The 11,122-nt window shown below is 32.6% G+C and overlaps 2 protein-coding genes across 2 annotated transcripts; one reads left to right on the top strand and one right to left on the bottom strand.

Moving 5' to 3' along the window:
- The first annotated feature begins 2,581 nt into the window (after positions 1 to 2,581).
- Positions 2,582 to 8,408, top strand: CAC3 (acetyl Co-enzyme a carboxylase carboxyltransferase alpha subunit). The gene is made up of 12 exons (XM_011010840.1): positions 2,582 to 2,804; positions 2,992 to 3,392; positions 3,497 to 3,571; positions 4,182 to 4,289; positions 4,424 to 4,584; positions 4,723 to 4,837; positions 4,921 to 5,075; positions 5,742 to 5,793; positions 5,884 to 5,952; positions 6,263 to 6,340; positions 6,417 to 7,554; positions 8,003 to 8,408. The coding sequence occupies exons 2-11, from the start codon at positions 3,060 to 3,062 to the stop codon at positions 7,551 to 7,553; spliced, it is 2,283 nt and encodes a 760-aa protein (XP_011009142.1). The 5' UTR covers positions 2,582 to 2,804; positions 2,992 to 3,059; the 3' UTR covers position 7,554; positions 8,003 to 8,408.
- Positions 8,409 to 8,712: 304 nt separating this feature from the next.
- DET2 (3-oxo-5-alpha-steroid 4-dehydrogenase family protein) lies at positions 8,713 to 9,745 on the bottom strand. Its single transcript, XM_011010839.1, has one exon. It carries the CDS (start codon positions 9,620 to 9,622, stop codon positions 8,849 to 8,851), a length of 774 nt encoding a protein of 257 aa, XP_011009141.1. The 5' UTR covers positions 9,623 to 9,745; the 3' UTR covers positions 8,713 to 8,848.
- Between the last annotated feature and the right edge of the window lie 1,377 nt (positions 9,746 to 11,122).

Raw genomic sequence — 11,122 nt, 5'->3', positions numbered from 1 at the left:
TTGAATAGATTTAAAAATATTATGATTTTTTATTGTTTTAGATATGAAACATGTTTTTTATATTATATGTATGATTTTATATCAATCCCTAACATGAAAAATAATAACTACATTAAAAATAATCTTTTACAAGGTATCAAATTATTAGTATCATGACTTATAATAACTTATAAGACAACATCTACATTAATTTATTAGATATCAGTTATATACTACCAAATATCTAGACTCATTAGTTAACTTGATTTATAGCGATCAAGTATTAGGTACTTCACATCAAACTACTAAATCTTTTAGCTAAAAAATATATATGTATTATTAATTAACTATATAAAACATAATTTTTATTCATAAACACTTTGGTTTTTGCAACATAATTAGTGTTAATTCACAATTTTTTTAATCAAGCAAGTGAAGTTAAAAAAAAAACCAGATTATGGTTTAATGTTAAAATTATTTTCTAAAGCATACTCAATTTTTTGTTGGTGTTTTGGATTAAAGCATTTAAAGAGAGTATATGAATTAAGCTGAATATTTAATTATGATTAACAAAGGACGGGACGAGGGATAACAATTGTTAATTGATAAAATCAAAGGAGTTGGAATTGAGTTAATGACAATAATAATAAATTAAAAATTAAAAATAAAATGGGAAGCTAGACTTATGTTTCCGTTAAATTATCTTTTCACTTTTCAGATGGACTTAGGTATCACAGGAAACGAAGCTCAAAACCAAATCGTGGTTGGAGTCGAGTCCAAGGACATGGATCATCATCGAAGTCATCGCGAGCCAGGACCAACACACGTGCAACCAAGCATCTCACGTGCCAGGCAAAAACGCAAAGGTCGAAGCCCTTTTAACGGTCAAACCGAAAAAAGCTGGCTCATTATAGACACAACAACGATAAGGGTTAAGTTTAACCTAGCCCCTGTAGTTTAGGAAACTAACAGATTTGCCCGTCTAGTTTCAGAAAATATGTATTAAATCCATTAATTTATAATTTATTAACTTTTATCATTTTCATACTCCCTTCCAATTTATTTTGTTTATTTTTTAGAAAACTAAAAAAAAAAAAGATAAGGTGGGAAATTTTGATAATAAAAAGGAATTAAACTCCATAAAATTACCAACAAATATGATTTAATAAAAAAGAAAAATTTAAATTATAGTTTTGAATTTCAACCAATAATATAATATAATCTTGAAATTAATAACCTCAATTAAATAATATTTTTTATTAGTCCTAGCTTGGAACCAATAAAATAAATTAATAATTCGTTCAATTTATAAGATAATATATTTTAAAAAAATTACATGGTTCCCACTTGATCTAAAAATTAATAATTTTTATACATTAAAATCATATATATTAGCTCAATTAGGAGATATTTGTAAAATATGACTCTAATGTTACATATTTTTATTTTAAATTGATTTCTCTTTAAACTTTATTCATAAATTTTATTGGTGTATAAATAGCTTCGATGTACTATTCTCGTATTACAAGAGAAAATTATATAGTATAATTATTTATTTTAAGGTATTTTTATGAAAAATAGTTTCTGATACATAATTATTTTTTTTAATTTTATATTCTATATTATTGTATATTATATTTTTAATAATTTACTTGTCACTCTTTAAATTTAAGTTGTTCTTTATATATTTTTAAGATGAGAAATTATTTTATCTAGTTTTATCACTTGTGGTACTGTTTTTTTATTAGTATTTTTGTTTACCTTAATGTTCAAGAAATATATTAATTAAGAAGAGAACAACTGTAATTTTAGTTTATTATAAAAATAGATAGATTCAAGACTTCTATTTAATGAGACTAATTACATTAAAAACTTGTTTTGGTTAAAAAAATATAATAATAATAACAATTTATAAATCGATAATTAAGTAGTATTCTTACGAAGACAATGCATTATACATATATTAACTTTAATGTTTTTTTGATGGAATGCCTTAATAAATTGATTTTTTTTATTAATTTATCTATTAAATAATATTTGAATTAATTGATAAATTTTTATGATTTCAAAAGTTTTAATTTATAAAAATTTAACCAGAGTTAATCCATACAAATTAGTAAATAATTAGTTAAACACTAAGATTCAGATTGAATTTCATCTATTAAAATTTATTTTAAATAGATAAAATTATTTTTAAAAATTAAAGATTATTTATCTCTATCAAAAATCTAAATCATTCATTTAAAATCAATGGTTTATATTAAAAAAATATAACACCTAAATAAGTGAAAAAAATATAATTTTGGAGGATTAATTATAAAGAATATCTATGTTTTTTATATTTTTAAAGTATTTTTTATTTTTTTAAATTAATTTTTTTATTTTTTTAAATTATTTTAATATAACTATATAAAAATTAAAATTTTAAAATATAAAATTATTTTAATATATTTTTAAATAAAAAATATTTTTCAAAATAATTATTACACAACATCAAATTTACTTTAGAGGAGCACGATAAAAAGTCTTCAAGGGACTATTTTGAACTCTTGAAGGGACTGAGTACGTGTCCCTCTCTTAACATAAGAAGTATCGAACTGAAAACAAACCAAACCAAACACAACAAATGCCCTTCTTTCCCTTCCCTTCCCTTCTCTTTTGACGATCTCTACGATGTTTCCCTCATTTTCCTTCGCTTTAAACAAATATTAATATCATACCTCACTTCTCTCTAGTTGTTTGCCAAACAACCCTCCCCTTCCTTCCTTCCCTCATCCTCTTTAGATCATCCTCCCTCTCCTCTCCTCTCTACAGAGATCTCACTGGTAACTTCACCTCTTGATTATTATTTTTTGGGTTAAAAATGGCGAATTAATGCATTATTTTTATAACTTATTGTATTGTATTTTTAGTCCAAAACTATTACTACTACTACTACTTTTACTAAATTACTTATCCATAAAGGAGAGAAAAATTAACGAGGGACTGATTTTTTTTCCCTGTATTGCACAGATAAAATCGAGTTTGCGTCGGGGATAAATTTGGGAGTTTGAAGATCTACTAGGTGTGAGGGTTCTGTTATGGCTTCTTCTATATCGAATTCGGCAGTTGCATTTACCGGAGTGACAGCTTCGGATCTTCTGCGGAGCTCGAAGAGCTGTGGTGTTAGTGGCATTCCGTTGAGAACCCTAGGAAAGGCGCGATTCAGTGTGAAAACGAGGGATTTATCGGTGGTTGCGAAGGCTAGGAAAGTTAAGAAACATGAATATCCATGGCCTGCGGATCCGGATCCGAATGTGAAAGTTGGGGTTTTATTTCATTTATCGCACTTTAAGCCTCTTAAAGAGAAGCCTAAACCGGTTACTTTGGATTTCGAGAAACCACTTGTTGCACTCGAAAAGAAGATCATCGATGTAATTTGCCTTTGCCCCTTTGTGCTAGCTTGGCTTTTAAGCTGAGAGTATTACAAAAAAAACTGGTTGGTTGAGATGTTGGTTTATTTTTTGCTCTGTTGCAGGTGCGGAAGATGGCGAATGAAACTGGTTTGGACTTCAGCGATCAGATTGCATCGTTAGAGAGTAAATATCAACAGGTTTGCGAACGCGGAATTGTTGAATTTGATACGATTGTATGGAGTCTTTTTTATGCTGCAGTACAGTGATTATGAAACTTGTTGAATTGAAACCTCAAGTTTGAAGTTTTGTATCATTTGTCTGGTCATACTATCCTGTTAAACATAATGTGATTGCAGCTGTTGATGACTGGTGATAGTTTTGGGTTTTATCAATGTCGTTTGAACGTTCCTGATATGCATTTTTTTTCTATTTGTCTAAATTTTTGCATCGTGTTCTGCTACTCTCTAAGTAGATAAAGTTGCAAGAGTAGTGGGTTTGGAAATTTGAACTGAAACTGAAAGTGATAAACTGTCAAAATTCATTTGAAGGAGCTAATCCATTTGAAACCAGACAGTTTCCCCAGAAAGATATGATTGTATTATTAGGGGAAGGCATGAAAAATAATGACAGGGATGTGTATATCTAATGTATTTCTGCCATTTGTAGAGCCTCTTTCTGAAGCAGGAAAAATGCACAATTTATATTTGTCTTAATGCTGTTTAGGGTCTAATGCTTTAGGCCTAGGCTCCATCGTTAATGGATTCGGTTGCTTAGAGTATTTTCATGTTTTTCCACTATTGATTTCAGGCTCTAAAGGATTTGTACACACATCTGACTCCTATACAACGCGTGAATATTGCACGCCATCCGAACAGGCCAACATTCCTTGATCACATATTTAGCATTACTGAAAAGGTCTGCTACTTGTAAGCTCATTTCACTTTTAGATTCTTCTAATTGCATGTGTTCTTCATTCTGATATTTTGTGTTCAATTGGTGGATGCTATGGAACTATCTTAATGAATATCTGTGTATCATTAAATGTCCAGTTTGTAGAGCTTCATGGAGATCGTGCAGGATATGATGATCCTGCTATTGTTACTGGTATAGGCACAATAGATGGTAGAAGATACATGTTCATGGGTCACCAAAAGGGAAGAAACACAAAAGAGAACATTATGCGTAACTTTGGGATGCCTACTCCTCACGTGTATGTTCAATTATAAATAAACATATTCAATATACTTTGAAACGAGATATTGATTTCTCTCCCACACATTATGCAATCCACTTGCAGAGTTGGATATTTAGTATCTGTCATGGACTGATAAATGTCTTTTTTTAACAGCTATCGGAAGGCTTTACGCATGATGTATTATGCAGATCACCATGGCTTCCCTATTGTTACTTTTATCGATACACCTGGAGCTTTTGCAGATCTTAAATCCGAGGAACTAGGCCAAGTACGTGGATAATTGTACTGCAAAGCTTTCAAGGCTTTCTTTAAATGCAGTTCAACTAATTTGTTTGCTATTCATATGCACAGGGCGAAGCCATTGCTCATAATTTGAGGACCATGTTTGGCCTAAAGGTTCCCATTGTTTCTATTGTTATTGGGGAAGGTGGCTCTGGTGGTGCTCTGGCCATTGGCTGTGCTAATAAATTGTTAATGCTTGAAAACGCAGTTTTCTATGTGGCCAGGTACTTCAATGGGTTTTTTTACCTTCTTTTATTTTCACTCCATTTATTCCAGAATCTGAATGTTTGTGCAAATTTACTTTTGGGCATTTGCCTGGCTTGTCTTGTCTTGTTGAAAAGATGGGATTCATTATCAGCTGTAGAAATTAGCACTCCTGTATCCAATAACTCGTATAGAGGAAAAGGATTTAGTAAAATATGTTTGGATAATTCCCTTTGACTTTGAGTGCTATTTTAGGAATATGGTGGTACTGAGGTCTGGTTGCTCATGAGGTTTGGTGGTCTTTCCTAAGTGACTTAGCTCTGTTGCTTATTTTGAATAGTCAATTTGGAGGATATGACATTTTGTTGTCGCAAAATGCACATACAGCCATTGGTGAGATGGCTGTCTATTTTAGTGTAGCTCTTACTTGTCATGATTCTCCTGTTGACTGGGATTAGAAGTTATCTGGTTAAACACTTGTATTTTTGGCCGAGGTATGGAAATGTGTTCATCAACAATGTTGTTATTCTTTTAAGGATCCAACTTTGCAATGCATCAACTGGTTTCCATGTTCTTTCCCTTTTATAAGGATATGATGTTTTATGCTCCATGTTTTTATTTTTCACACAAATGTGCTGATTGATTTTACATTTCCTAACATTTTTTGAACTTATTTTGTGTTAAAGTCCTGAAGCATGTGCAGCAATTTTATGGAAGACTGCCAAAGCTGCTCCAAAGGTTTGTAGTCTCCTCTCTTTTGGACTTTGCCTGCATTTGGATATTTTATTGATTATAGATTATAGAAACGTTTGTTCCCTTCTCCTGCAGGCAGCTGAGAAGCTTAAAATCACTGGTCCCGAGCTGTGTAAGCTGCAAATTGCTGATGGAATCATACCTGTAATGATCTTCTTTCTGACATTTTCCTTTAGAAAGCTGTTCTAAGATTTTAAACCATGATAAAATGCATGTTCTACAAACAACAAAGGTTGCCTCAGGATGGGAGTGATTGGGTGGGTGATTCCGGGCTGCTATGCATGTATTTATAAAGGAATTCTTATTGAAATTTAGTTCAGATTCATGATATTGAGAAGTGCTATTGATAAATAACATATATCTCACTGATTTTCTCTTCCTCTTCTCTTTATACATTTTTACATTGATGAATAAAAGCTGCTCAACTATTTTTTCTTGTTTAAAAAAAAAACAGGAGCCACTAGGTGGAGCACATGCAGATCCATCATGGACCTCACAACAGATAAAGAAAGCAATTAACGAAACTATGGATGTGAGTGCCACCTGCAAGGCTTCCTTAAGAACCAAATTCTAATACTGTGCCCTAAAATTAATCTTGTCTTTAACAGGAGCTCATGAAAATGGACACAGAAGCTTTACTAAAACATCGCATGCTTAAGTTTCGAAAAATCGGTGGGTTTCAAGAAGGAGTCCCAGTTGATCCTATAAGAAAAGTCAACATGAAGAAGAAAGAAGAACCCATTGCGAGAAAGACTCCAGTTCTGGAATTGGAGGATGAGGTTGAAAAACTGAAAGAGCAAATTTCGAAGGCCAAGGAGTCATCTAGCAAGCCTACAGAGTTGGCTTTAAATGAGATGATAGAGAAACTAAAAAGGGAGATTGATCTTGAATATTCTGAAGCTGTTGAAGCGATTGGCTTACAGGACAGGTTATTGAATTTGCGGGAAGAATGTGCAAAAGCAAATTCACAGGACCATCTCATGCATCCAGTTCTGATGGACAAGATCGAAAAGCTTCATGATGAATTTAACAAGGGCCTGCCAACTGCTCCTAATTATGCGAGCCTGAAGTACAAGCTTGGCATGTTGAAGGAGTTTTCTAAAGCCAAATGCGCCTTGGAGAAGAAGAGCAAGGGTGAGGAGCTGAAACTGGATATTGATAAGAAAATCAAAGAGGTCATGGATCGGCCTGAAATTAAGGAGAAGATGCAAGCACTAAAGGCAGAAGTTCAAAAGTCAGGGGCATCTACTGCTGCAGATTTAGATGAAGGCACAAGGGAGAGCATATCAAAGATGAAGAAAGAGATACAGTTGGAATTGGCAAATGTCCTCAAGTCCATGGATTTGGATGTTGAGATTGTAACGGCAAAGAAACTCATTGATGATGGCTTGAAGGGAAAGGTAGAAAGTTTGAGGGTGGAAACTAACAAGAAAATTGAAAATCTGATGAACTCATCAGATCTTAAAAACACTATCCAGTTACTGAAGTTTGAGGTAGCCAAGGCAGGGAAAACACCAGATGTCGCATCAAAAAAAAGAATTGAGGCTTTAGAACAACAAATAAGGCAGAAGCTTGCCACTGCTATTAACTCCTCAGAAATAAAAGCGAAGCATGAAGAGCTGCTGGCAGAGATCGCCCTAGAATCCAATGGAAGCTTGAAAAATGATGATCTAAAGGAAGGGACTACAAAAAATGATGAATCCAGGGTAGAAATTAATTTGGGTGCAAATCGCAGCTTTTCTTAGAGTGAGTTCTTTGATTCTTTTTTCTCCTTCTCTGATGGATAAAGTAGACATATATCTAGCGTTCTATTCTATTTTGAGTTTTGTTTGAGGGTACATCCTACACGCTAAGATTTATAATTTCTTTAGCCTGCATTTATTCATCCTCTCATCGATGAAGAATACAAGTGGTCTTTATTGACGTGGGCTCAGTTCCATTTGCATTCGGCAGCATGCCTCTCCTCTAAGACTACTACGGCATTGCAATGTTTACCTAAGTCACAACGATTTCATTTAGGCATTGCAATGTTTACTTAAATCCCAACGAGTTCATTTAGCAAGTAGGGCTTACTATGTATTGCTAGCGCTGAAGGCAGTAAATTTATTTATTTAATTTGAATAAAATTGTCAAGTGATTTTCATGGTTATTTATTGAGTCATTCCATTCATTTCGTAACAATCTCTCTTTCTAGGTATGCAACTGGTGAAGACGGCATTGAAAGAAGTTTCTCATTAAAGCAGTCAGAACAGCACCATGATCTTCTTCTAATCCGAAGATACTCAAACTCGGGCCTTTCGACCTCAGGGAGGCTGCATTATTATTGTCTTCTCTGGCTATAGCGCACAAGGTTTTGTTCCATGCGAAAACGAGAGTCCACAACATTATCTTTATTAGCTGAAACATTTTCCATTCCAATTAGGTTTTTATTCATCTATCCTGTACTGCCTTTTCAATTTTATTTTATAATGTGTCTCTATTTGCATTGATATACGAAGACAATTTTTGTATAAATTATGTGAGTGCCAGAGGAAAAGCTCCCAGGTATCAGTAATAACACACGTCTGTTGACTGAAATGAACGTTCAACTTTCAACTCAAGAAGCTTGAAACTTCTTTGTTTTATTGAATTCCAAGATTGTCATTTTCAGAAGACATCATTTTATGAGGCATCATATTAATGGAGGATTGCAGTATTAGCTTATGGCGATAGCGATGCCGTGATTCCTTGTCAGTACTATGCAGTAGTTCCTCTGTTGGTGACTGCAGTAATCCTGTCATTGCTTCTTGCGTGCCCTTTTCTGAGAACATGGACAAGTAGCAGCGCCGTCAGTGCTGTTACGTGCTGTCGATGTGCGAGGATAAATAAGAAACAAAAAAAAAAAAACTGTCTTGCAAACAAATCTGAACAAAGATTGGGCAGTTAACACGCAGCCTAATGGAATATTACTTTGCATTTGATTCTTAACTGGAAGAAACACAACCAGCCATTACAATTCCATTGTTTCAAACTAAAAACACAAGAAGAGGGGAGAATAGCTTCAACACAGAAAAGGGATCACTGCTTTCCTGCTCCTGGGATAATCCTCTCTGAACTTCTCCAGGTACCATTTGTGATTGGCACATGCCCTCGGCACCAAGTTAGCACATGTATACAGTAAAAAACCAAACCCAGCCCAAGACCAAGTCATCAATGCCCATCCAAGCCACTCCACAATCTCGCCGAAGTAGTTGGGGCAGCTCACCAACTCAAACCACCCTCCTCTTGGCACCTTATACCCACCACCTTCCCTCTTCAAACCTAACAAAACCCCATCGGCCCACATATTGATCCTCATGCCCCACACAAACACCACCAACCCACCGAAAAACTTCCACCAAAACAGCCCCCCGTCATAATCACTCTTGTAATGAGACACCCACCTAGCCTGCAAGTAAGCATTCAGCAGATTAAACCCAAATGCCATGACGGCCACACTCACCGGGAAACCACCCGTAGTTTTGGAATTCCGATAAATCCGAAGTGGGTAGATGAAGGTGCGGTGGAAGTAGTGGAGGAGGAAGGGGGACATGAGAATGAGAGCTTTGGGATTGGTGAAGTGTTGGCCGTAGGGGAAGAGGAGGAGTGTGAGCCAAAGAGTGGGGCTTTCCATGAGCATCCAAGCCAAGGGTGGAGAGATTGTAGGACCCCACCCTGGACGGTGGTGCTTCCCATACGGGGCTTGAAGAAATTTCAGGGAAATGAATGTAGGGGGTCCTATGAGGTAAATGGATAGGAGACTGTAGTGAAAGAGGCTCTGATCTAATAGGGCCATTGCTGTTTGTTTTGTTGTTCGATGAGGGTGATGCAGATGATTGGGAGTGATGATGCTCTTCAAAGTTAGGGCATTTTTATAGAATAAATTTGTATAAAAAGTTAACAGAGTTGTCGATTTGTCATTAACTTCAATCATTTATCGTAAGATCCGGCTTAAATTATTTAATCAGATAATTTAAAATTTAAAATTACAGGTTCTCCTTTTGTTAAATCTATTTTTTTTAAATCATTTAAAATCATCTTTTTATTAAACATCCCTAACTTAAAATCATTTTAAAAATAAATTCTTCAGGGAAAAAACTAGCATATCATAAGTTAAAAGTTAAACAATTTAACTTTTAATTAAAACAAAATTGTAAAAAAAAATTTACTCAAGTCAAAATTTATTTCTAATCAAATATATTTATGAATCCTTAACTCAAAAACTAGAAAAAAAAACAGTAAATTAATTTGTAAAGGACACACCAAGTAATATCATAAATTTCATTTGATATAATTTATGAAAAGCGACTCTCGACTATCAAAATATATAACTTAGAGCCATTCTCAAAACATATTTTAATTTAATTTTATGAATATTAAAATAAATATTTGAAAGAATTCTTAAACTCTAAAGTAAAAAAAATGTATTTACAGTAAAACTTATATCTTCTTTTTATATATATATATATATATTTGACATAGACATCACCTTTCTTTAATTAAAGTATAAATTTGTATAATTCAAAAGATTTCAATTTATGAGGAAAAAAATGCATTGTTTAGACAAAACTTTCTTTTCATTATTCATTGATTTTTTTTTTATGAACACTGGTTTTTATCAAAAGCTCGATTCTTAGTATAAAAACTTATGATGATATGTAAAGCAATTTTCAATTAAGAAAAAAATAATATCTCAATAATTCTTATGTGATTATATAAAAAAATAATAGAATAAATAACTCAAGTTTAATTTATAATTATATATATTGCTAGAAAAAAATATAATTTTATTTTAAAAGATGATGTATTTGGATAATTTATTAAATAATATTTTAGTTGGAGAAAATCTTATTATAAAATTAAAAAATATATCATTTTATAATAAATACCATTTTACTTGGATAATTTATCATTTTATTATTAATAAAATTAATTATCATTTTATTTAGATAACAATTTATTATAAATTTATAAGATTTAATGAGAAGAAAAAAAAGTGAGGGCATATAAAAACAAGCCAGAAGGCATGCTCACATACTTGGTTCAATATAAAATTATTTTGATATAAAAAAGCATTAATTTTCTTTTTTAAATAGATAAATAATACATTATTTGTTCTGTATATTTATTTAAATAAAAAGAATGATATATTATCTATTAGGGTAGATGTTATATCGTTTGCTAGTATGTTTTTTGGTCATGTATGGTGATTATAAAACTAGGTTCTAGTTATGTAATTACTAAAATCTAATTTAACATGTTTATATATATATGAGTCATCTTATTCGATTAATGC

Source organism: Populus euphratica, unplaced genomic scaffold (genome assembly GCF_000495115.2).
Source record: "Populus euphratica unplaced genomic scaffold, PopEup_1.0 scaffold519.1, whole genome shotgun sequence".
NCBI classification, from domain to species: domain Eukaryota; kingdom Viridiplantae; phylum Streptophyta; class Magnoliopsida; order Malpighiales; family Salicaceae; genus Populus; species Populus euphratica.
The sequence above is the reverse complement of the archived record's forward strand: the minus strand, read 5'-3'. Positions and strand labels throughout refer to the sequence as shown.

Excerpts from the sequence above, each read along its gene's own strand:
- CAC3 (XM_011010840.1), top strand. The coding sequence starts at position 3,060 with ATGGCTTCTTCTATATCGAATTCGGCAGTTGCATTTACCGGAGTGACA. Across the intron at positions 5,953-6,262 it reads TTGCTGATGGAATCATACCT|GAGCCACTAGGTGGAGCACA; the intron begins GTAATGATCTTC and ends AAAAAAAAACAG. Across the intron at positions 6,341-6,416 it reads CAATTAACGAAACTATGGAT|GAGCTCATGAAAATGGACAC; the intron begins GTGAGTGCCACC and ends TGTCTTTAACAG.
- DET2 (XM_011010839.1), bottom strand. The coding sequence starts at position 9,622 with ATGGCCCTATTAGATCAGAGCCTCTTTCACTACAGTCTCCTATCCATT.